At 40.2% G+C, this 27332-nt stretch overlaps 1 protein-coding gene across 3 annotated transcripts in view; it reads right to left on the reverse strand.

The window, feature by feature from the left end:
* Positions 1 to 4564: 4564 nt before the first annotated feature.
* Positions 4565 to 27332, reverse strand: part of RBM26 (RNA binding motif protein 26) — a 46434-nt gene continuing 23666 nt past the window's right edge. For 2 of the 3 annotated variants that reach the window (XM_079972548.1, XM_079972547.1), the window contains exons 11-22: positions 26526 to 26685; positions 24997 to 25161; positions 23843 to 23974; positions 22407 to 22478; positions 19678 to 19806; positions 15715 to 15789; positions 14268 to 14438; positions 13249 to 13353; positions 11693 to 11902; positions 10726 to 10812; positions 7882 to 7995; positions 4565 to 5385 (exon numbers count right to left, since the gene is read on the reverse strand). In XM_079972548.1, coding sequence (XP_079828674.1) covers positions 5296 to 5385; positions 7882 to 7995; positions 10726 to 10812; positions 11693 to 11902; positions 13249 to 13353; positions 14268 to 14438; positions 15715 to 15789; positions 19678 to 19806; positions 22407 to 22478; positions 23843 to 23974; positions 24997 to 25161; positions 26526 to 26685 — 1510 coding nt within the window. In that variant the 3' untranslated portion in view covers positions 4565 to 5295. The remainder of the gene's footprint in view (positions 5386 to 7881; positions 7996 to 10725; positions 10813 to 11692; positions 11903 to 13248; positions 13354 to 14267; positions 14439 to 15714; positions 15790 to 19677; positions 19807 to 22406; positions 22479 to 23842; positions 23975 to 24996; positions 25162 to 26525; positions 26686 to 27332) is intronic. The other variant, XM_079972549.1, reaches the window with a different exon arrangement.

The raw sequence follows: 27332 nt of genomic DNA on the forward strand, positions 1-27332 counted from the left end.
GCTGCCTTTCAGATGTCTTCTAAAAATCTGGTGGTTGTTTTTCTCTTTGACATCTGGTGGGAGGGTGTTCCACAGGGCAGGTGCCACTACCGAGAAGGCCCTCTGCCTGGTTCCCTGTAACTTGGCTTCTCGCAGCGAGGGAACTGCCAGAAGGCCCTCGGCACTGGCATTTGAAATTAGCCAGGCACATTTTGCACGCCGTTTTCGACCACTTGCGACCGAGTTTCAACCACTTGGGGGCCAAAACCGTGCCAGACACCTCCAGCACCTGGAGGTGCATGCCTGAGGATCATTAGATCTGGACCATTCTTGCCCACCAAGACCCCCTCCTGTAGAATTCTATCAGTTATCTTTTATCTGCACAATCGAAATGAATTTCTGGAACCAAAATGCTTCTCCTGTGCAGCCTGAGCAGGAGCAGTCACTGTTAAGAAAGAGGTAAGACTAGGGCTGCCACATTTTAAGAAGTAAAAATCCAGACATTTTGACAATTTTTTTGGGGGGGGAGGGGAACCCATGCTAATTTTCCTTTCCTTTCAAGCTTTTATCGGTATGCACGAAACGTAAAACTAGATCACTTGCAAGAAAGCATTTACTACACCCCCTATGACATTTTCTAGTGACATATATAAACCAATAACTCTGCAATTGTGACTATATTTTTAATTATTGCATTTAAAGCCTGCCTTTAAGAGAACTCAAGGGGAGTCTCCAAACCAAGCACTAACCAGCTCCAGACCTGCTTAGCTTCAACAAATTTGCTTTGCTTTCCAGTAATAGACCTGTCTAGAAACTACATTTTCAGCATACAACTCAATGGCTTGAATTTAAAGACAGTTCGTAGAATAACGTATCTGATCCAAGCCTGATATTGGGCAATTCCCCCTCCCTTAGGGGTCCCTGTGCCCCATCACATATTGTTCAGAAGAGTCCTTCAACTTTCCTTTAAGGGCATAAAGGTAAAGGTAAAGGTACCCCTGCCCGTACGGACCAGTCTTGACAGACTCTGGGGTTGTGCGCCCATCTCACTTAAGAGGCCAGGGGCCAGCGCTGTCCGGAGACACTTCCGGGTCACGTGGCCAGCGTGACATCGCTGCTCTGGCGAGCCAGAGCCGCACACGGAAACGCCGTTTACCTTCCCGCTGGTAAGCGGTCCCTATTTATCCTCTTGCACCCGGAGGTGCTTTCGAACTGCTAGGTTGGCAGGCGCTGGGACCGAGCAGCGGGAGCGCACCCCGCCGCAGGGATTCGAACCGCCGACCTTGCGATCGGCAAGCCCTAGGCGCTGAGGCTTTAACCCACAGCGCCACCTGCGTCCCAATACTTGCTTGCAAAGAGAAGAACGGGGTCAAAACTTTCATTCAGATAACTTCTTTAAGCTTCCCACCTCTTCTTTAAAAGAACCCCAGTATCTGCATTGAGCTCCAACCGATCTCTTTGAAGTCCTAGCTTGGAAATATAGAACTGATTTCAAAGTAACTCCAGTTTTCATTTTATTGGTACCATGTTTCAAAAACATAACATGACACATAATTTATTAGGGTACATTGTACCTCTGATTATTAACTTAAAATTCCTCCTTGGGCTATCACGAAATCTTGGAGGAGGAAACAGAAATTTGGAAGTTAAATACTGGGGTAGGGGGCTCATAGCAAAAAAGAAAATAAATCAGAAGACAAATAATTACCTAGGTGAAATACTGGGTTCTTAGTAAGCAGCAGGAGCTCAAGGTAGCCCAATAGACAAATAAGATCCCCTGGACCCCAAATCAACAATGCAAGAAAGAAATCAGTGGTACAAGTTCACACTAAGGAGAATGTTAACTCTTGTGTCATGATAAAATTTGGAGCAGAATTAAGGCCCAGGACCTGCTTCACCAAACTTTTTAGTTGGTGGGCAAATTTGTAGAGTAGAGACACTGTCATGGGCACAACCTCTTCTATCAGCTACAAGAGAGTACAGTGGTGCCTCGCAAGACGAAATTAATTCGTTCCACGAGTTACTTCCGTCTTGCGATTTTTTCGTCTTGCGGAGCGCGGATTTCCCGGGTATTAACGGCTTTAAGAAAAAGGAAGCAAACCCACAAGACGTTTTCGTCTTGCGAAGCAAGCCCATAGGGAAATTCGTCTTGCGAAGCACCTTGAAAAATGGAAAACCCTTTCGTCTAGCGAGTTTTTCGTCTTGCGAGGCATTCGTCTTGTGGGGCACCACTGTATGTTTTTCAAGCCTAATTTCAGCAGGGTTGGTTCTGCAGTACCTGTGTCCCTGCTACAAGGGCTGGGCAATATCTGTTTTTCAATATCAGGATATATCAGCAGCTAGCTACTGCGATATGCTGATATATCACAATGTCTGGAATGTATCTCCCACCTTAGGGGAGGAAGAAGCAGTCAAGATACATCGTCCAGCCCTACTGAGCAAGCCCCCCCCCCATTGCTCTAGCTCACAGGAGCTGGAGGGGCAGAGGCTTCCTTAAATTGCTCCGCTGGGGGCGGGAATCTGAGTGAACCCCGGTAATGTTCCAGCTCGCACGAGCTGGGGAGGGGGGCTTCCTCAAAGCCACAGGCAGGTAAGGCTGGCAAATGGAGCCCCAAAAAGTGCTTGCCCAGAGCCTTCTCAGATTCCCATCTGCCTGCGGCTTTGCCACCTGCCTGCGCCTTTGCCATCTGTATTGCCAACTCAAAATGTCTGAAACCGGCATTGTGATCTGAACGCCGTAGCAGTTTCTGACCATTTACCGATACATTGCCCAGCTCTATCTGCGACATTGGAGACCTCAGGGTAAAATTCATTCTCGAGTTTCAATGAACCCCTGCACTGCTTTGTAATGGGTTCATAGTGGGGTGTTTTTTTGGTATACACAGGAATGTACAGAAAAAGGTTTACAAAAAAATTAACAAATCTCCTCCGGCATTCTCTAAGTTGTATAAGCACACTCTTAAGAACAATAAAAATGATAAGGCAAAACGTGAAGTTATTTTCTCTAGCCTATTTGAGAAGTTGTTGGGAGACAGAACAGAACCCAGCAAGCTTAAGAATTCGGTAGTTTCATCTTCTTGTTCATTTCAACATGGGTAATTAGACCCCACTAAGCCGGTCAGGGGAGTATGAAGTGCTTCAAGTTGCTAAAAAATATTTGACAATATTTTGAAACAGCTGCCGGGGTCCATAGCAACTCCATTAGCTTGCAAGAGTTAACTTCTCTTAGGTTCCCAGCTTACATGGCTTACCAAGAAGGCATGTAGACAGTACAGTTGCGATACAAAGAACAAATCAAAATTAAAGATGGGGGGAAAGACCAAGAGTTGCGGCTTTCTTTGTTGTTTTTCAAACCATCTGCCTGAAATGAAAAAAGGAAATCATCAGAACAACTGTTCAACGGGTGATAAAATATAAAGGATGGAAAGCATAACTTTAGAAGGAAATATAACAGCAATCAATTCAATATTTAACTGGCTTAATGGATTTAAAATTGAGTAATTTAAAACTGATGGTAGTCAGAACAACCTAGGAAGAGGCCTCGTGGAGTGATGAAGTAGAATAGGCCTGCTGTAAATAGAAGGGGAGGGTTTTAAAAAATAATACTTAACACTGGAGAATAATGGATGCCCAAAGCTGTAAAGTAAGGGACGCAGGTGGCGCTGTGGGTTAAAGCCTCAGCGCCTAGGGCTTGCCGATCGAAAGGTCGGCGGTTCGAATCCCTGCGGCGGGGTGCGCTCCCGCTGCTCGGTCCCAGCGCCTGCCAACCTAGCAGTTCGAAAGCACCTCCGGGTGCAAGTAGATAAATAGGGACCGCTTACCAGCGGGAAGGTAAACGGCGTTTCCGTGTGCGGCTCTGGCTCGCCAGAGCAGCGATGTCACGCTGGCCACGTGACCCGGAAGTGTCTCCGGACAGCGCTGGCCCCTGGCCTCTTAAGTGAGATGGGCGCACAACCCCAGAGTCTGTCAAGACTGGCCCGTACGGGCAGGGGTACCTTTACCTTTACCTTTAAAGCTGTAAAGGCAAAATAGACACATTATAATCTGGTGCAAAATTGTATCTATAGGGTAGATGGCAGAGGCAAGGAGGCATGACTGGTCTGGCTACTTCTGGGTTCCTCCCTCCCAGGAAAGAACCTATCAGTCTGCCCTATCATTTGTAAAGTGATTGGACCAGCTTTCTGAATGCTCCTGTTTTTTTTCCTCCCGTTGTCCCTTATGCCTTGTCTATTAGAGCATAACCCATTGTGATAACCTCAATTTTTATTCTGTGTGCAATATTGAGAGCTTAACGAAGATTGAATAAAATTAATACCTACCGGTCACGTCACTTTGCTGCATTTCTTTAAACGTGAGCTTCTGCCACACAAGAAAAACAAGCCCTCTTGCTTTCTCAAATGTGAGTGTGGCCATGCTGTTCTTGAAGCAAGAACTCCCTTTGAAAGCCTGGTTCTGAAGTTAGGTAGCCAGCTGGCAATTTAAATTGTGCGTAAAAGGATTTTCAGCATTTGGCTTCAAGGCCAAATTGTTTTATCGTTTATAAGGTTGAAATAGTGATAGTGATTCAGCTCTTTTCGTGAATATGGGGGGGTGGGGGTCGCCACATGGAATGGTCTCTCTTTTTTTTCAATTTTTTTTCTTTGTTATCATGGGCCATAGTATAACGTCATTATTGCTTTTTTTTTCTTTTTTCCCCAAGACCATTCCATCTCTTTATTTTTTTAAACATCTTAAAGTGATAAGGAGATATATGCAAAGCAGTCATACACTGTATCATTAAAACTCATACGTAAAATACGTACACAAATCCAACAAAAGGCTAGTACATAGTAAAGCCTAAGTATACTACTATGCAATATTATGAATACGTAACTTTAGAGACTTCAGTTTAGTAATGTTATCTATTATTATTTCTGAAAACATTCACAAAGATCTTAAATGCAAATTTCCATTCCATACTTGGAATAAAACAAAACAAAACAAAAATCTATGTTATAACAACTCTTGGTCATCTTGTTGTGTGACCAATTCTTTAAATTACAAAGAACCCAAAGAATTCCATAATGTTTCTGTAGGAGTAATAAAAACATTGCATATGTTCCTAATATGATGTCTTTAGCAATCATTTACCGAAATGTAAATGCAACTCAAACATCAATCACTCAAAAGACGGGACCAATCAGCTGCTTGAGTCTTATCTGAAATCCAAATTCACCACTTTCACCCAAACTCCTCGAAGTACAAATATGCAAAAGTACATTAGAAAATGCTAATGCAACACAGGAACAGTTCTAGCATTCTCAGTAATCCGCTGAATCATCTTCTCCAAGAACGAGATTCATTGTCGTCGTCTTCTTCATCATCATCTTGAAGCAATGAGTCATCTACCAGGGATTCTTCCTGAAACTGAAAAAGAAATGTTTCGTAAGACCCTGCCGGAAGCACTGAAGATATGAAATTCCCTAACAAAAAAAAGGGGGGGTGGCATTCAGGCACCTTTTAGGACAATGCAAATTACTTCTGCAGTTTGAAAGAATGGGGAAAACACAATACCTGTGAAAATCAGAATGTTAGCATCTTCCACGCCAATTGTTGATTATGAAGATTAACAAATGGAGGGAAATTCTATAGATCATGAGATATACATCTCATGCTGGGATTCATTTATTTATGTTAAGCCGTTATGCTGCTGCAAACTGTATAATGCTTTGAAAAGCTATCTAATAAATTCTAAAAATCACTGATTTATTCTGTAAGTGACATGAGGTATGGATAATGGTTGTAGGTCTTGTCTGGACAAGCCAACTTTCAAAATGTGATTAATGTTCCTGGCTAGTTTTGGCAAACCACCGTTTAACCACACTTCAGTGTGCATGTAACAGCAAACCATGGCTAGCTACAAATGGATAAGAAAGTTTCCAATCTCCTTGTTGTAACTGCACCAGAGGACTAGAGGGGAGAACATGAGTCATTTGCTCATTTATTTTACATCCAAACCAGTCGTTCTTGTTATTATGGACCAGCCCACACAGGGCTCACAAGGGTTGAAGTCCTGTGCTCTGAACACTCAGCAAGACAGCAGGTGCATATTCAGTTTTGGTTTGCATGCCACATTAAAACATAGTTAAAATAAACCTTTTAATGTAAACACGCATTGTCCTGGTACATGTGCTGAAATCACAAGCTAAAACACTCCCCCTGACCCCTTCCTGCTGCTGCTGTACTGCTGGGAAACAAACCATGGTTTGGCTGGTCATTATAGCCAACCTTGGACTTGTGGTTTCTTTCCCTCCATGCAATCTACAAGATATAAGCCCTAAACAAACCTTGCTATCTAGTAATGCACATATATTTTACTTCCATCCTGAGCATTTTGGATAGGGTTGAACCCAAGTAAGGGTCTATCCACTATTGAGCCAAAATTCTCCTATTATTTATTGAATATAGATAATTACTTAATATTCATTTAAATAAATATAATATTTTTGCAATGAACACATACTACTAGTTCAGAACGAGAGATAATGCATACCAGTGAGAAGTTATGAAACTAATTTTTCATAAATGGAGTATGCATTTTCTAGGAGGTGCTTACGCAAAGGTCAGAGCCAAAACCCATAAATAACAGAAAATATCCTGACATTGGAACAGCAACTCTGACAAAATTTATAGTGAAAGCAATGTAGGTTCTCACTCATAATTTACTCTACAGCTGATACATCCAGGACCTGGTGATTACAAATATTCTATTTCAATACTCCTTGGTGTCTGTGCTAGAAGCACTCGTGAAATTCTATCTTAGGAAAAGCTGACATTTAAGAAATACAAAATGCTTGAGGGAACTTTGATTGGAAATCCATTATGTATGGGAATTTATTGAAGAAAAGAGGGGTTCTGTAATAGTGGAAGAGAACGTAAATTAATATAACCTGGTTAAGTAAATCAGAAAAAGGCCAATGCATACAGGACAGAAAACATGACTTAAGTAACAGAATGTATATTAAGACTATGAGCTAGTAAAAGGGGAAAAAAGGGAAAATATAGGTGTGTGCTGTGCCAAAACTATTACAAATGTAAAGTACACAAATTCAGAGAAAATTAAGGACTCCCAATTGCATCACAAGAAGATAGCAAGAGAGTCTGCAGTATTTTTACATTCAGCATATACACCAAGTAAGATCTGAATATCAACCACTTGCAATAGTTCTGCATGAAAATTATTATCTGAGCATGCTATTTTGAATGCACTAGTTTGATGCTGTAGATAGAACCGGAAGTCTCAGTTTTAAATTTCTGCTTAGCCACAAAGCAATCTGGATAGCTATTGGCAACTCACTCTCTCTCACACAGCTGGTATAAGGATAAATACGATAACATGACCCCTAAACTACTTGAAAGGGGGAACAGTAAACAAAATGTAATAAATATATAAAAGTTGCTCCAATGCGCAATACATGGAAATTGTAGGGATATTAAGACGAAAGTGTGTATATGAACTACCCACTCAACTTTTGAATCATAATCTATGGATGGTATTTGATCAAGTCTTATTCCTAGTAGACTCACTGAAATAATGGACACTTATTAATATATTATTTTACATTTTACTAATATGAAATAAACTGCCTTTCTTCAGTGGGTCAACTGAGTATGATCTGGTTGCATACTATCCATAAGAGCTTTATACTGACATCCTCTTTTCAATAATTGTTTTCAAGTTTTCTGCTAATATTTCTTGTTACCAAAAAGACACACGTTCCCCCAGAGAAAACAAGTGGTATTAGCGTTACAAAATCACCAGAGCTGTTATGAATCCGCAAAAGCTATCTTTATTAAACAGCAACAGTAACAAGTTTTCTATTCCTTCATCCGTTTGTCAAGGAGGAGGAGACGCAAACTTACTTCTTCTTCATCTGGTTCAGTCTCCTCTGTTTCCATCGTTGAGATATTTATGACTGGCTTGTTCCAGGCCAACTTCAGGTCTTGCCCTTTGAAGCGAGATCCATGGATAGCAGCCTAAAGAGAACAGCAATATTCTCTTTTATAATGAAACATGTCCTCTGGGGGGAAATGGTTGAATGGCAACAAATACCAGAAAAAACTGCATGCACCTCTGCATAACTAGGCTGCAACTGAAGTAATTGTCCCAACTCTCAGGACTTTTGTTTTTAGGACAGTATTTCACTATGCCACATGACAAATCACTTTGGAAAATGTGTGTATTAACAAAAGCAGGTTATGATATAGCATTGGGAGGTGGGTTTTTTTTTGGGGGGGGGTTGTTGTTTAAAGAACAAATCAACACCCCAGTGGGCATCCCCAAGTCCTTTGGCAAATTTTAAGCCTAGGTTTCAATGCAGGTGTGCATAAGTATACAAGGTATACTGTAGTCTTAGTATTCTATTGCAGATTACTATTTCAAAGGTAAACGTGCATGCAAGCCTTTCCAGATTTCTTTAGGTGTCTACACATACACAAGGCAGTGAAGAAAAATGATTTTTTTTAAAGTCCTGAATTATTTCAACATGCAGGTAGCATGCTGTTCAGAGAAACCAACTGTTACTGAACAATCTCCTCATTGGTGTTTTGCTTTTGAAATATTGATACTTTTTAATCTTCATACATTATTACTACTGCCCAAAACGGGGCATCCTGAAAATAAAACTGAGTTGGTTATTTAAAAAAATGAACTTAAAGAATATAACTTATTCTGCCGAAAAGCATTCCATTTTCTTTAAAGGCTTGGTAATTGAAATGTAAAAAATAAAAAAATTAACCTATGGGATATTCATGTCTTCTTAAGTACCAGCTGCATTAAGTGGCTGCTTTGGAAATAGTATGTTCAAATTAAAGTAACATGAACTAGCATAAATCAGTGTTAGCAACATTCCGAAATAACTGCCACAGTCACAAAAGATTTATAGTACAATCTGAAAGTACAGCATAATGTGAAATGTGGAAACAATTACATGTTTGATGACATCTGAACATGAATTGTGTGATATTAAGGTCCCCAGGTATAAATTTTAAATCTGTACATATAAATTTATGATCAATTTTAAAAGATTCCATGCCTATTAAAATGCACCACAGGAGTGGGTTTTTTGTCCATGGTCTCATCACAATGTCACAAACTGGAATTTTTAAAGAATACTTATATATGACATTTGGGTTCAGAAACAACTTGTAATCTTTGAAAGAAATTACTGCAACATAAAAATGCAACATTTTACGACTAGGGAATCCTCCTCACCCTTCCAAGCTCAAATGTACATGGCCATAAAACTTAAACCTCTTTCATTCAAGACAGTAAAATATTAGCTACCATTCCTTCAAAGAAAGATTAATTTCTACTACCAATTATTATTTATAATATATTTGATTTGCTAACAAGTAGAAACTTAACTTGCAGATATTTGATTTATACACTATGAACTATTTTTTTGTTTTACAGCTAATCAAGTTCCTCTTCTTGTATTCGAGAAAATATTCATATCCATAACACAATCAGATTGAAAGTTTTAGAGAAAACACAAATCTGTTGTTCCATTCGCAATGTCACAAAGGACCCCTCTTCAGGCACTCAGGGTTTTGGAGAGCATCTTTGGGGCCTTAATCTTTCCAAAGTAATTTTGCACAAAATTTTGCTTCGCCATTTAGTGATGAAATACTGTTAGAAGCTGCAAGATGTTAAAGAGAATCCTAGTTGACGATCCCTGTGCTCACAAGCAGGGAAAACAAACGTGTTACAAGGAATTTAGGCCGTAGCTCTTTCTAGCTTTGATAAAGCACATTTTCTCTTGATTCTTCAACTAAAAGCTGAGAAAGAGAACTACAGCCAAAGAAAACGCCAATATGACAAAAGCTGATAAATAGAACAGAGGTCAGCGTTTCAAACTGCATTTTACACACACACAACCATGAAGGGAAGAATTCAATGTAGCGCTGTGGCAATCATTCCCTAGACCAGGGGTCAGCAAATTTTTTCATCAGGGGGCCAGTCCACTGTCCCTCAGACCTTGTGAGGAGCCAGACGATACTGGAGGGGGGGGGAATGAGCGAATTCCTATGCCCCACAAATAACCCAGAGATGCATATTAAATAAAAGGACACATTCTACTCTTGTAAAAACACACTGATTCCTGGACTTCCCGCGGGCCGGATTGAGAAGGCGACTGGGCCGGATCCGGCCCCTGGGCCTCAGTTTGCCTATCCACGCCCTAGACACAAGCATTTCCATATGATGCTTGGAACGAACCCCCCTCTCCACATTCTGCATGCTGTTGTGGAGGTTCTCTCAACGCTCCAAGAGCCAATCGGTTGTCTGTGTGGTAGCCCGGGGTGGGGTGGAGAGGGAAGATCCCTGCAACACCAGCAGAAATCCTTCCATTAATGGGACTCCTTAGCTGAAACCAATCCAAAGTGCTTAAGGTTACATTGCCAGATACACTTCATTATAGGAAATGCACACCCCCCCACCCCCCCGGCAGTCCTTCGTCCGCCCACATCTTAGATTGAAACGGGAAAATGAGAGCAAAGCCTCTGTACACACTCACTTTATTTCGGTGGTTTGGTCTTCATTATTTAATTAAATAACTGAAGCCAGACAAAGCGTATGCTAATTCACGACACATGTATTACAGGTAATAGGAAGGGGTGGAACACAGAAGCTCTGTACAATAGTTAGATGCCGTTAAACTCAACCTTGCCAGCTAACAAGAAAACAAAAAAGGAGGATATACTTACTGCCTCAGCTTCTGCTCTCGTCTTGAAAGTAATCACTGCATGGAGAGACGAGTCATCTATCTGGCAGTCTTCAATTTCACCATATTGCTTTTTAAGAGGAGGAAAATTGTCACCTTACTGAAATAATCTCTCCTTGATGCATAACATGTAAGGGCTGTTAACAGTTCTGAAACCTAATGGTCCCAAATCTTCTAAGATAGTTGTAAAATAAACCATCCCCCCAAAATTTAAAAAAACGGAAGAACAGGAAACTGAAAAATGAAACTTAAGCAAATTTAAATATCAAGGAAAACAGATATTCAATTTATAAATAGGTCATTAATGATAACCTTTATGATCCCAAAGAGCAGCCCAAGAATTTATTATGTCGGATGTACTTGAAATTTGACCTGAAACTTTGCTTGCTTTTGACTTTGGATCAAGAGAGCTATTTTCAGTTCTTAGTTCTGCTAAGGGTAGCTTCACATGAGTTTGTGAAATAAACTCCATGTAGAAAAAAACATAGGCATCGAGTGTTTTACACAGGTCAGGGAATGGCTGTTGCCTTTCTAGTTTATTTATTCACAGTAGAAACAAACAGTTGTAACATACTTCAAATTATGCAACAGCACACTCTTGAGATAATTTCTGTGCAGAAAAGCCAACGCGTGTGACAGGTGCCCATTAGTCTTCTCTCTGAATGACTGTTTGCCACGGACGGACAAGTTAGGAAAGGCATCAAAACAAACCTGCAGTCGTGACTATCAGAACCAACCATCCTTGTCCACTGCACTTAATTTCACGTACTTGACAGAACATTATTATAGTGCCCGCCTAGCCTAATGCCTTCCTCCGGAAGTTAGAGATGCATATTTGATTTACAAAACTTTGCTGATTTTCATTGATCACAATCACACTGCAACAGAATGTTAGGTTTCTAAGACATATTATCACACTGAGATAGGAAGGCAGTGGGGCGGGTACATACCGCAAAATGTGGAAGGAGATCTTCTCGGTCGTTCTCTGTAAAAGCAGAGATTTCAAGTGCCCTTGGACGATGATCCACCACAGCATGGATAGGAACACCTCTTCCCCGACCCCGGCCTCGTCCTCCCCTGCCTCTGCCGCGAGACGCACCGCGACCTCGTGTATGAATTCCTCTCCCACGACCCGAGGACAAAATCCCTCGTTTCGCAGCCTAACATGAAATAACAACAACATCTAATACAAGCCAAACTTATCCATATGTGTTATGCTACTGTAAACCTTAAAACATCTCAATGATATACCAGTATTGTAATTATTTCCACATTGCAAATGGGGACTCAGGGGAGATTGTCTAATTGCAGTGTTTCCCAAACTGTTTTCAGACTGCAGTTCCCTTCATCCCTGACCACTGGTCTTGATAGCTACGGATGGCGGGAGTTGTAGTCCAAAAATAGCTGGAGACCCAAATTTGGGAAACGCAAGTCTAATGCTACCTCAGGAATTTATGGCAGAGGTAAGATCTGAGCCAGACTTGCCAACTGACAGCTTATTCCCTTTGCAACACCACACCAATTCATCTTGAATAGCAAACCTCTTGAAAGACAACCCAGAGCAATTACATGCAACAACTTTCATAGGCACAGATTCTAGGACTCCCAAAGACATTTGATCATTCCAGATGCTTACATCCACCCATTCATTTTCTTATCTCTCTAATATGAGGTAGTGGTCAGTCTGTTTTGTCCTGGGCCAAATTCATGTCTGCCCGATTTAGGAAATACTATGTGCCTGATGGGATTACAGGCTCTCTTCCCATGGGTACACTGCACTGAGTCAGAGATGCAAGGCAGGCAGAGGAAAACACAGGTGGAAAGATCCTTGAAGACTTTGCCACTTCTTATTTCCATATTCTTGGGGACAACATGACAGCAATATATATATATGGTGCAGCAAATCACCTAACAGGGCAGCAAATACCAGTGTATGAAGTTAAGGCCTGGTAAAGGCACTTCCAAAGAAATGAAATATGAAAGAATGCTGATCAAAATGGCATTACGTAACACTTCATTTTAATACGCTTTGCAAACCGATAAGAATTGGGAAGCAATAATTAGCAAAATTCAGTTTCAAAGAGAAAGAGAACTAACTTTGCATCAGATGACCTTCTGCCATTCATTTCACTTCACTCTAGAAGTCTGGGCTTAACATACAATCATTTTAAGGTAATGCATTATTTTCAATGCGCTCGCGCTCTTTTAAAGGCAGTGAATCGAAAACAGACATTTCAGTAACTGCTTACCAGTTCTAAACACCAACAGCACCACCTAGGGGAACATTTTGAAAATGCATGCTACTACCAAAGTTAAGTTATTTGGATGTTCCTTTGGATATATTGCATAAACTTCATCTTCTGGGTTAGAGTGGGATATTTTATTTTATGCGTATGATGTTGTCATATGTTGTAAGAATCTATTTTTTCCTGTTACACAAATTCACTGAGGGGGGGATACATATGGAATAGTGCCGTGTTGACCATCAAAAATGAAATCAACTTACTTCAAGCTGCAGTTCTGTGTACTTTCGTCTTAGTTCAGTGACTTCTTCGCCTGCCTGCATCTTCTTATACAAGTCCAATTCAGTGTCCAGTAGTTCTTTTTGCATCTAAGGGACACTAAGCAATTTAGTATGCATTTCTTAACTCGTGCAGAAAACGTGGCAGTAAATAGCCAGACTCCAAAAGAGCATTACAATGTTTCAAGTTTTAGGGGGAACGTCTTCAAAAGAAACATTAGCTGACATCTACAGAAAGGATGATTGCTAGGTTAGAATAAGGGCCCACTTCTTTTTTTTTAACGGGGTATAAAGCCAGGAGGGTAATGCAGTTTTATTTTTCTCAAATTTCAAAAATTGTCTCCTCCTCTCCCACACTGAAAACCGCCTTAAAGGTAAAGGTAAAGGGACCCCTGACCATTAGGTCCCATCATGGCCAACTCTGGGGTTGCAACACTCATCTCGCTTTATTGGCCAGGGAGCCGGCGTACAGCTTCCGGGTCATGTGGCCAGCATGACTAAGCCGCTTCTGGTGAACCAGAGCAGCGAACGGAAACACTGTTTACCTTCCCGCCGTTTACCTTATCTACTTGCACTCTGACGTGCTTTCGAACTGCTAGGTGGGCAGGAGCTGGGACCGAACAACGGGACCTCACCCTGTCGCGGGGATTCGAACCGCTGACCTTCTGATCAGCAAGTCCTAGGCTCTGTGGTTTGGATTTAGCATAACCTTGGTGTGTTGTAATGACCCACCAGTGACAGGTGAATGGATTCAAACTTCTAGTCAGCCATAAAGGTCACTTGGTGGGTTTAAGCAAGTCACTACTTCTCAGTCTTATCTATTTCATGGGATTGTGGTGGTGGGAAAGAGAGAGTCCTATGTATGTTATCTTGGAGGATAAGCAAAACAAAAATGTGATCAATGCATCCGCTCCCAGCTTTCCGCAGCAAACTTATACATCAAAAGAAAATGATTTAAAGAAAAGATAGCTTAAAAGCATCCAATGATGACAAAATACAGATACCTGTGTTTTTGTTTTCATGTTTTTCAGGGGAGTGCTTGCTGGAGTGGAGACCCCTTTCAATTCATCCTTTAACTTGGTAATGCTGTTAGTCAAGGTCTCCAGAGTTTTCATGATTTCAGCTTTGTCCTCCGGTTTCATCGTTTTATTCTTCTCCAGTTTTGAAATCAGCATCTATTGAAATTACACATATTACTAACAGGAATCCTTTACACGTGGGTTATTTTTCATCTTTGAAGGAAGCTTATCTAAGCTCCCCACCATCGCACACATTTATGAAGACATAAGTTTTTTTTTTTTAAAAAAAAATTATCCATACATAATAAGAAAAGCTGCCAAATATCCAAAATGGCACCAACATCCATGGAAAACAGCTCCAACTGGAGAGAGGAATTAGACAACCCTTAGGTTCTGATGTAGGAACTACAGTCTTGACACCAAACTTAGTGCGCTTAGAAAGATGTATTGAGAACTCTCCAATACAGATTTCCACTAGTCATTCTTGTAACTCTTCTACAAAATTTGTCAACTGTGCTCTCCTCTGTGAAGAGCTGGGAAAGAACAGCTAGGACAACTTGTGGAAAAGCTTGGCGGCGTTTGGCAGATTTGAACTGAATTTGAAGCTCTCCACAACTTGACTTGGGAAGATTTTTTATGCTGTTAAAACCCATATTCTTAAAGTAGTACTAGCTTGGCAGTAACACCAGCTGCGAATAGCATGGATTGCTTCAGCTGAGAATCTGGAATTATTTTTCCATGAGCCAGATGCAAAAGGGTCTGTCCACGGAAGGAGTTATTTCATTCTTGGAAGGAGTGGTTTACATTCCACAGGGGCTTCCATGAATGAAAGTGGGAGGGTGATTCTTCGCTAGTTCTCCTTTCAGCCCTGTGGCATCACCTCACACAGTTTGGGCCTTCCAGAGTGGATTTTTGGTTGGCGACCCAAGCGGAATTCCACTCAAATGACACAGACTAATACCTAGGATACGGAGGCAGAGGCTTCCACCCCATTAATTCCATCACCACTTTCTGTTTTACTTGCAAAGTTTCATCTGGGTGTGCACAAGCTCACACCGCCCCAGGTTCATTAATTTTAGTGGGATCCCTATGAACCCTGGAATGATAAGTAAGATTTGTGTTTCACCTCAATCACCGCTTAGCAACCTTTACAGCACAGGATTTTACGGTGACGTAGCGAGCACTGTATCTTACAACCTTGCTTCTCAAACTATGTTGCTGTGGTGGATCAACAACCCACCCACTGCCATTATTTGGTTCCTGAAGTATCTTATTCAACCTGGGCTGTGATGGGGTCATGGACCAGCAACTGATGGCTTATGGACCAACATCAGTACACGGACCACCACTTTGAGTAGCACTGTCTTACAATACATCAATGATTATTAATATTATTCAACAGTAGTCCAGTTGCATTAATGTATATATTTACCTTTTGTGTTTCAATGTGCTTTTCTAAAATCTCTTGCTTTTTCTTTCTCACGTCTTGCTGAAGTCTTAGTGCCTCCTGGAAGCATAAAAACACAATTATTATCACCCATTGTTAAACATAAGCTGATGAGTAACTGCGCAATTCCATCCATTTTATCCATATATTCTGTCCGATTAGAATAAACCAATAATGTGGAAAGAACTGATGTGACTGAGCATGGGCACGCTGAAGGTGATCTCCAATAATGGTAGCCATACCGCTAACTGGTGCCTATGTCTTAGTGTAGCACAACAGCAGAATCCAATGGGTATTTTGCATTTGTGAAAGATCATATTCAGCCCCTAATGCAACTACTATTATTAAACTCTGTATGCTACCACTTGCACAATGTCAGTTCTCAAACATCTTGAGCAAACAATACATGGAATCTCGCCTTGAATGGTTATGTGGTATCATCTCTTCCTATATTTATAATTGACACAGAACAGCAGTATACACAGTTACATCATTTGACAACGGATATTTTTTGACCAAATGCTTGTGTTATATCTGCTCCTCTGGACACTTGTACACTCCCTTACCATATTCAGGATTAAGAAGTCCAAGGTTCCACGCTTTGCTATGGGGATGCTGCACGATTGCATCATTTATATATTTAGAGCTTTTTGTGCATTACTTTTTGTCACAGGTGCCATTCTGGAATTCCAAGATTACTAATTCTGTGCTGTTTACAGGATTTGTTGGAGCATTTCTAAAGTTAGGGGTCTGGAGGATGCATAACTTTTATGGCTAAACTGCACCTTTCTAGTAGCTAAATTAACAAAAATATTGAAAATATATTGGATTTCCAACCAATATGCATTAAGAGCCTACAGAAAAATAGCTACACATAGCAAGGAAATGCAATTCATTAAATCTGGAATGCATTCTTAGGACCGCTTCAGTAAATGTTTCTGAATTCCTTGTTTCCTTTCTGTTTGAACTTTCCATGACTCTTTGTATAAGGAATTGCAAATGAAGTTGTTTTATGTTAACAGAAATCTTTACTGGTTCATCACAGTTGTGACTGCACATTTATGTTTTTTTTAAAAAACCATATTAGCAGAAAGTTTTCCATTTTGAGGCAAGACACGGTAATGACAGTCATAAGATTCAGTTTCATAACTTGAACAAAAGTGAAATTCAACACAGTTTAACAGAGAAAATTTGTCACAAAGCATGTAAGACTCTAAGTTAAGGAAATAATTATCACTGTAACCCTATGTGGCCTATTTTGCTATTCCAAAATCAGCTTGTTCTCCTCAAGAACAATTTCTTAAAGCACTGAACCACCTGCATCATGACTTTCAGAGCAAGATATCCAGAAACCCAATTTCTGGTGACAAGTATGATTAATATGCAAGGAAATTAGAGGAATTACTTTTCCCAATGATTAAATACAAAAAGATCTGACACAAATCTGGGTTATTCTGAATCAATGGCCTCTGAGAAAAAGCCAGTTGTTTTCAAGTGGAGGTGAATTCCATTCATGTCTGAATTACAATTGAAGAAAAAGTGATGCAATATGAGACCTCTTACAAAATATTTGATCAAATGAATTTTATTTTACTGATTTTTCTGTAGTAGCTGAAACAAATCTGAACTTGCAAGAGAAGTGAAAGAAACTCTTTTATCATGACAACTTTCTAAAGTGGTTAATACCAGATTTGTAAGAAATCAAACTTGTTTCTGAAAGCAGGTAACTATGGATCTCACCCCCTTTTATTAGAAGATATGCACAGAAATTCTAAAATGTTAGAATTAGGTGTCAATGTTTCAGATGTATTGCACATATTAGCCCTATGTGGCATCTCTTAACCATAGTTGGGCACCAAACTGAAGGGGTGCTATTCAACTTATTCAGAGTAGACCCATTTAAATTAATGAACATGACTAAGCGCTATTAATTCCAAGAGGTCTACTCTAAGTAAAATGTAGCTGAGTATCACTCAAGGCCTTTCCCCAAATAATCCAGACCATACAGAGAAATGCAAAGGTCAATAAATGATTCCAAATTGTTACGTTTGGAGACTAAACTGGATAATGCAAGAGTTTCAATTGGTGAATTATCGGATTTACTTAGATAACATAGATGTGTTGCTCATCTTGGGACATTAGGAAGTAAATTTACCAAGTTTATTTATCTTACGGCAAAATGAAGTATGCAGAATGTCAAATGATTTCTACCACTAGGTGTTACATATATAAATAATACCAGAGTTCGCTTCTCCTGATAAATTTTACCACCTGCATCCCTGTTCTGAAGATCTTATCACCTACCGCAGCATTCAAATAAATTCTCATGCCCATAGCAAAGTTCAAATACTAATCACCTTCCCCTAACTATACACTGATACAAAATTTTCAGCTAATGAAAAATGGTTTGACATTCTGAAAAGGAATGTGCACAATATTATGTTTTTATACTAGGATTTCTTCAGTGAAATACTGTGCAGAATACTGCAAATCTGATGTTGGAAACTTACAGCCCTGAAAGGAAAATGCCAATAAAATATTTTACACTTGTCCAAATCAAGTGAAAAAAGAAACAAGTCTCCTCTCCAAGGATAATGAGAAAATGTAAGACGTTAAGAGAAGAGAAGCAGCAGCTCAAGAAAGATTGCTCAGGATTATTTAACTCTAGAAAAGGGAGATGAATACACCCAAAGATGAAGTGCACTGGTAAAAAAGGTAAGAAGAAAACTGGTCCACTATGTTGTGAAAAAAGTGACGACTCAGAAAGCTATGCAGGAAGAACAGCAGCAGAAAACACATACTACTGTAAAATGTAACATGAAACAAAGTTCTGTCCTTAAGATCAACACAAGATTAAACTGCTACTTGGGGCTAAGGGCATTTCAGTAATTGGTACTGAAGATGTTTCTTTCATGCTTTTGAGTGTAAGATCTTCAAATAGCTCATTGTGCTTTATTGTGTAGAGGTCATTGTTTGTCTTCTTTTGTCCACAGTACAGGGATTTAGCGGGCCAGACATAATTCATGATGGTATTATTTCTATGTAGGCGCTGAATACCAGAAGTTAGGCACCAAACCAAGTCTAATGAAAGTCACAAGATATGAGTAACTCCTATCTAACTTCCCCTACATTCTTCCTTTGCTTCTGCACATAAATCCTCCTTCCATCTTGCTTTATAATGCTGATATAGCACTAAATCTGCACCTGAATTTCCACTAGCCATGAACTGCTCAACCTTCAGTTTACAAATCCACCGCTAACGTTGGCTGCAACTGATTTGGAGTAGAGCGTTTTTAGCAAGCACACTAGTGAGGACAGGACACTATAACACAGTTAGCTCGAAAAATGGAAGGGAAGGGAATCTGTTAAAAAGAGGGGAATCTGTTAAAAAGGGAGCATCTTCAATCTAATCGTTGTTAGATGATCAGAAAGCTTTAGCTTGCATCTGGCATGACCCACTGTAAGAAAGGCATCCTTCCCCTACAAGCACAACTGCAATTACAACTGTCTTATCTTTTTGTAAATCGCTTTGGGGGTTTTTCTTACATTCAAGCAGTATATAAATATTATGAAATAGAAAAATAATTCACACAACTAAATTCTAACAATTGGTCTGAGTACTATATCTTCTGCAACCCTAGAAGCCAAGTAAGATAATCAAATGGCATCTAGCAACCCACTGCCTTAGGTAGCAAAGAGAAAATTACCCCTCTTCCTAAAATGTGTCCATGAAAGCAGATTCAGGTTTAGCCTTTACTGAGAAGGTGCACCAACAAAACATCTCAAACTGCAACTTTTGAAATAATTTTCAGAACTTGACAGAGATTCTGGCAAAGGCACAGTATCCAGCATCTTCAGGAATAAGCAATCATGACAAACTATGTTCTAGATGTTGCAAATTTCTAAATAAATTATTGCTGTTTTATAAATAAGCAGAGTTCAATTTACCTGTTTTTTCTTCTGTGCTTCACTAGAATCTAGCATGGAACTGTTAACAACAGGCAACATTTTCTGCGCTGCTTTCAAAGCAGCTGGGTTATACACTGTTTTTGTCAAGCCAGTAGAAGTAGACAACACCTACAGAAGGAAACCATTTTATTTTGCTAGTAAATAAAGAATTCGTAAATATAGGATTCAAAGTATATTACTCCAAGACAGACGCTTGTTGCTGTGATTGCAAAGATGGCATGAACATAAAAAATGGAGTAAACAGACTCATGTCAATTTAAAGACAGGCTAGGACTGCCTCTAAAGTCAGAATTCCAGAATTGTTTTCTATATGTTGTAGAAAACAATCTACTTGAGTTTTATCAACATGTGCCTCTGTTTCAGCAGAAAAGTTGTGCCTGGCAGTTTCTATATACATCAGACTATGCAATATAATCAGTTAATTAAGAAATGGGAGTTCCCATTTTTTCACTTATTTCGGGGTGAATATTTTAAGTGCTGGCAAGTGATGTAGTTACAAAGTCATAGAAATCCACATCTGGAGTATAGCTAATAAGATCAATTCCCAGCTGCCAGCAATTGTCCGAGATGTTTGTATGTCCCTAGCATCCTAGAAAGAAGCATTATATCCAACATGGAATATGGTTGGTTAAAAAACATGAATCTCAAATAAACAAGCAAGCCAAGCTGCATGCAAGCCAAGAATTATGCAGTATTGGAGGATGAAACACAACAATTCAGTAAAATTGACTTGGGGAGAGATTTATTCCCACTGTGGAACAAATTGATCACTTACACCCAAGTATACAAGCAAGACACATAAGTACACTTCTGACTACAGAACCCTAGGATATAGTAGCTCTATAGCCAAGGGAGATATCTGCTTAGCAAACCTAAGAATTTCTACATCGCTAAAAAGTCTTTCATTGAAAAACACAAACTATACAGAGATTAATGTTCTTCTCAGAAGTTCCTAGCACAGTAAAACCTAGAAGCAGATTCTCCACCGATCCCTACCCACTCACCCCCAAATGGTTGTTGCTTAACATCTGAGGATGTCCAGTGCGATTGTTGACTTTCCCCTTTGAATGGCAGATCACCACCCTGCCATACAAAATTGCTTTTAAACATTTTTCGTCTTCAAGAGAGTTTTGCTATGCAGTACTGAATATTACGGTCTAAGAAACAAGTCTCAGAAATACACTCCATAAACTTAGCACAGATCTTATTCGTCACCCAACCCACACACAGGAAAAAAACAATAAAGGGGGGAAAGGTGTTAACTCTCTTGGCTCACATTGTGTCACAAACGAAAGGATTCACAAATAAAAAAATCAGGATCAGTCTTATTTTGTATTGTGTGTCATCAAATACAGAAGCAACGCTATCAAGCCAAACAGTTTGTTTATATGCATATCGAAGCTATGTCAAAGTCGAAGTAGATAACACCTATAGAAGGAAACCATTTTCAAAATATTCCTTTAACAATCACTAGAAATAAATTATAGGCTGTCAAATCTATTTTAAGCATTCACAAACATGCATGACCTCAATTTAAGGTTATTCTCCCACCCCCTTTTCTGCAACACTGACCCTATTCACACGTTACTTGCAAGTAGGGCATAATAAGTATCTAGAACAAGCAGCTGGGCTGTGTTCTTAGCATGACCTGAGTCTTTCCCCACTCCTCAAAAACCATCAAATGTTGTATGAACAAAAAGCCCAATATGCTGAGTTCCTGCAGCACTCAATCAGGACACCTGATCATGTGGGTGTCCTGTTCGTGTGGAGCCACTACTCGTGAGCAAGAGTCTGCACACTGGGCCCTCTGTTAACACAACCACACATAGTGCTACATTTGTGGGGAGAAGGAAAAACACACAATGCTGTGGGCAGGCCTAAAAGCATAGCTCTGCTCCTTGCTCTATATGCTTTTATGTCCAACATACGAGTAAGATGTTAACAGGGCTTCCAACTAGCTTTCAGAAAGCTTATAGCACTAAGCGTGAGCAATTTTATCCAAGTCAAATGATCCTGAAGCACATTTCACGTATATTGGTTCAGCAAAGGCAAGAAGCTAAGTCCACAATCCAAGGGCAGCAGTAGATGAAGATGCTGCACCTATCCAGACAACCTCTGAGCAGCATCTCAATCCTGCGGGATGCAGGTCACCTAAGCAGACTGGGCAAGCAGTAAGGCAACAGCAAAAGCAACACCGAAAGCAAAATGCAGAACTCAGCAGAAGCTACCCCTCACTCACTAAGAGCATTCAGAGTTTTCAGGAAGAAGGCAGCTCACCCATGCAGTTCCAGCTCTTATTGAATATCCTAGACCTCCAAAGAAGTAGAATCACGGTAAGGGATGCCTGTCACCAGATCTCAGGGGCCATTTCCAACGGACCATAATTTTGTCCACTCTTCATTCACAGGCCCAATCTCAATTTAGTATTACAAATGATAACCCTGTCATGCAAGCTCCTGCCCAAACCACAACCATTTAGGTTTCATCCTATATATACTGAAAACTTTATTTCATCTTAACTTTGTCAGCAAGGTTTAGTTGTGTTCAATTCACTGCAGAGCTCTATTCATTGGGAGGAGGAGGAGGAGGAGGAGAAGCATGCAATCATTTTGCATTCACATGTTTAATGGACATTAGAAGCACCTATGCTAAATGTGCATGTGATATTATTGCTATGTGACAGTTCAAGGGCACTATTATTTCCTTACCTTTTCAGTGGTTGGAGTAGGTGGTTTAGGTACAAAGCCCAGCCTTTCCTTCACAGACAGTTTTGTTACATTCTAGGAAAAAGAATTTTTTAAAAATAGTTTGTGATCATGTATTTTTAAACTAAGCACAGACACTTCTCACTTTAACTGAAGCTATAAGCAAAGCCATTATTTCTTAAGCTTCTGCATTTTCAATTTTTTTTTTAAGTTCAGTTAGAAAGGCTGGCCTGGTTGGTAGGTAGGCCGGAGAGATGGATCTAGTACAGCTTCCATGAGGTTGAAAGAAAAGGTGCTTGCAGTATACGAGAGTGAGGAGCACCACTTTAGCAGTCATGGCCAACAGGTTCAAGAATCTGTCCCGTCCACCTTTTGCTGGATGTGGTAGGATTCAGGAGCTCCATTGCTGGCATGGCAGGTGCCTATCCCAGCAACAAGGAGGTCAAGGTAGTGAAAAGTTGTCAGAGCACCATGGTAACACATCCTCCTGCATTATCACAAGACCCTGTAGCTTTGCAGGACCTTGAGGGTTGGCAGAGAGATGTCAGCAGTTTGGAAGCCATGCTACAAATTGCTTGGGAAGAGCAGGCCAATGAGATGCAGCAACAAAGCTTGCAAAAGGGGCTGTGGAGAGGCTAGGATGAAGAAGAACGCATCAGGGCATCGATGAACCAACCCCCTTTCCTCCAACTAAGGTCATATGGCTTCCACACCCAGGCTGAAGCTGTGCAGTAGTTCTCATTTGGATAATATACCAAGAACTGCATGAAGACAGATTGCAAACCGATTTAACAAACGTGAATACAATTCATCAACTCAACAGTGTGCTCTCTGCATTTTCTTTAGAGGGCACACCGTTAAGATAATCTTATAATAGAATTAGGAGTTATGGGAAGCACACAGATATCACAAAAAATAGCAGTGCCCCGTCACTACCTCAATCTCCCTAAAACATGTGACAAAATGACATTGTTTTCCATAGTTCCATAAAAACAGAAAATAAAAATTGCTTTGCCCATATTTTTCCACATAAAGTACTTTGCTTAAGTGTATAGGTTTTGCTTGTAAAATAATTGACATTTTCCAATATTGGTATGATATGTATTTTGTACCAAGACTTTTAATATTACCCAACCAGCAGCATAAAAGACAGATCATTCATCTTTGACAAAACAGTTTATCACAAGGGTATTATGTCAGTTATCGTCTAGGGCTGTGAAAGCGAGTTTTTCTAAAGAGCCTATAACCTGGTCCAAAAAATGAAACATGATTTTTTTACCAGTTGTCTGTATTAGGAGAAAAAAAACATCTATAAATTTCAGTATGTTTATTAAATAAAGGCCACCAATTTCTGCTAAATAGAACCCTTTATCAAAGAGAAAATTTCAGTTTAGTTTTACAGATCTCTTAATATTTTGGAAAACAAATATTATACCCACCTGAACAGCTTCTGTACTGGCACTCTGAGCTTCAGTAGGCTCAATGTTACTGGCAGGTACTGGACCTAATCGTTCCTTGACAGACTGCTTCACAACAGGTAAAATGGGCTGTTGAGCTAAAGGCTGCATTACCTTAAAAAGAAGAAGAGATCTTTATGGCAACACATGAACATTTCAAAATGAACTTTTCACCCCTACTACCATTTTTACATGTTTAAGTGCAGATGTTCTCATTCTTCCATTGCTTTCTAAACTGCAAGTATTCATCTGCTGAATAAATTTCCTAAGCTAAGCATCAAATACTTTTGAAGGAGCATTTATATTTCAGTGCAATTGTTTACAAGGCTGCAGTATTAGAGTAAATTCTAAGTCTAAAAATGAAGTACTTCAAAGTCTAAACAGTCTGACAGTTTGTTTTTACTAACCATTGTTGAAATAAATCAGAATTCTTCATTCCAATGTCACTAGGAAGTGTAGTTCTAAAGCGTAAGGTGAAAAATATTCTCCTTTCTTGAAGGAGAAGCATGCAGACCTAAGGTTCATGCAGACTAATTTCTGAAACACTGGACTCTTTGGAACATAAAGCTAAGCCATTGTTTGTTTAAATAGTGTGGCTTGTTTGAACATTTGAACTGAACACAGTCCTGTAGGCTAATCATGGTTTGTCTTCTAGCAACAAGCCCTGATGTGAAGCCATGGTTTTTTGATGGCTTGTTTTAACTATGGTTTGGTATTATGCCTGAACAGCCTTGCTTAACCATGGTTTAGTTAGCTACTCTACCCCAGGTGCTTGCCAGGCTACAAAGGAACAATGCAAAAACAGGTGGAAAAGCAAGCAAGCCATGGCTCATTTGTTCATCTATGAGATTACTCGGGATTGTTGAGCAAACCATGGCTTGGAGTTAGGTGCAAATGCAGCCACTAAATTACATCTGAGCCAGGCTGCTATTTTGTGTTTGTAGCACATCAGATATAAAATGAATTACCACTGTTAACCTTCCAACATTACCCCTGAGGCCTCCTCAAGGGTAGGGTGTTTCTGCATAAATAAACACAAGCATACATAAATGTGTATGTGCATGAAAACTAATGTATATTTACGTGGATTTAAAAAAATAAACAAAATTTAAACCAGGTTTCTTCTACCCCTTTACCTTCTGTACTGAAGTTGACATTGGTGGAGCACTGCCTTCTCTATGCCAATAGACTTTGATGAAGCGATTATTTAATACTGCTTCTGTGCTCGATATAGCTTTCTTTGCCTCCTCATGGGTAGCAAACTGGATAAGGGCACCTTCTGGATCTCCCTGATAAGCAACCTATGGTTTTCAAGAAAAGCCAAGAATAAGAGCACAAATAACAACACACAGGCTTGCTGTCCCCATTCAGCCACATCACTTGGGGAAACTGGGGAAACTAACCCCAAACCGCCAGCGTGCTAGACTTTCAGAAGCAAAATGTGTCCTGCCTCAAAGATACCTACAGCTATAATCTAAGCAGGCAACAGGAATTGGATTGGGAAGGGGGGATTAAGTAGCAAAAGAGAACGGAGATAGAAGAATAACTATTAATACAGTCAAACCTTGGTTCCCAAACACTTCCATTTTGGAACGCTTCGGCTCTCAAAAGCTGAAAACCCAGAAGTGTTCCGGGTTTCAAATGTTTTTCAGAAGCCAAATGTCCAATGCGGCTTCCACTTGAGTGCAGGAAGCTCCTGCAACCAATCAGAAGCAGCACTTTGGTTGTCGAATATTTTGGAAGCTGAGCGGGCTTCCAGAATGGATTACGTTCTACAAACAAGGTTTCACTGTAATGCACTTGGAACACCATTTCTAAATGTACAAACACTGTCCAAAATGTGCATTAGTACTTTATAAATAGTAGCCTTTCTTTCTAATTTCAGGCCCTCTTTTTTACCATATATTGGTGGAGGGGATGACAGAACATTATTTTCCAGAGGGTGAAAACAACAACATGGTCACACTTGCCTCCTCCGCACATCCTTCTGTATAATGATTTGATGTGTGCAGAGCTCCTTTCTTTTAGGAACAGCAGTGTAGAAAACCACTGCAAGGCTATCTGAATATGTAAGACATGGCTATTTTGTGACATCGGCATCCCTAGACCAATCATGCTTCATATCTCTGCATAATCACAAAGACCTTTGCTCTAAGGCAGTGTTTCCCAACCTTGGGCCTCCAGCTGTTTTTGGACTACAACTCCCATCATCCCTAGCTAGCAAGACCAGTGGTCAGGGATGATGGGAATTGTAGTTCAAAAACAGCTGGAGGCCCAAGGTTGGGAAACACTGCTCTAAGGGATGGCAGTAGTGGCCAGAAGTAAGGAGACAAACTACAGCAGGAGACAAAGGCAACAGGGCTAAGGAAGTGGGATGAGTGCAGAAAGCATAACCATTTATACTTGGCTGTTATATTACCGGTAAAGTGGACTAAATCAAAGAATTTTCAGCTCATCCTTATAAAGCATGGGTTGCTAACCTACAGCCCACCTGATGTTGCTAGGCTACAGTTTTTTATCATCCTTGACCACTGACTACACAGGTGAGGTCTGATAAGAGTCGAATAACACCTGGAAGGCCAAAGGTTGCCACCCTGTTAGAAAAAGCACCCTGATGATCTAGGCTCTAACAAGGAGCAATGAAAAAGTCAAAGATACCACCTACCTGCAAATTTACTAAATTTCCAAATTTGCTGAAGTGCTCATTTAGTTTGCTGATATTGTTAAGCTCTGGAGGAACTTTCCTCAATTCAAGTTTAGTATTTTCATTTCCAAATTGCACCTTCTTCTGGAAAGCAGGACTGCTTGTTCTATTAAAGTTTTGCCTGCAATAAAACAATGAGTTGGGGACGGTCTTGAGCTACTAGTAATTAACGTATTTGCAATGGGACAGACAGGTAAGATGTGGAATTTCAGTGAAAACAAGTCTAAAGCTACATTTTAGGAAATGTTCTGGTCTTAACTGAAGACGCTCCTGTTCCTTTGGGCTTTTGGGAGACAGATGTAGAGTCTAAGAAGAAATCTGGTCTGCTGAGATAAGGAAGTTGTTGCAGATGTACAAATGCTTACATACGTTTTTAATCGTTGTTCTGCAATTCTTACTATTCTGTTAGCTGCCCTAAGGGCTGTTTAGAAATGCAAAAAATAAAACACGAGAGTGGAAGGAGTGCACATATTGACACCAAACAACTACCAAAGGTAGCAACCCTATGTTCCCTTGCCCACACGGCTAAGGGGCCACAGGATGTTGCAGACCTCCCTCATTGCAGGCAAAGGCCTCCCAATGGTTTGAGTTTGCGGTGTGGATGCACAAAATGTCTCTTTAAAAAATAAGCAGGGAGTTAGAAGAAACACCAGTTATTCTGGGAGCTGATCCCCTTTAAAACACTTGCATCAACTCACCAGATCTGGGCAGATCTGGGTGGGGGGGTGCTCTGAAATTTTCAGTAATCCAACGCCGAAAGCCTCTTAA

This window comes from Podarcis cretensis (assembly GCF_951804945.1).
Source record: "Podarcis cretensis genome assembly, chromosome: 4".
Lineage (NCBI taxonomy): Eukaryota > Metazoa > Chordata > Lepidosauria > Squamata > Lacertidae > Podarcis > Podarcis cretensis.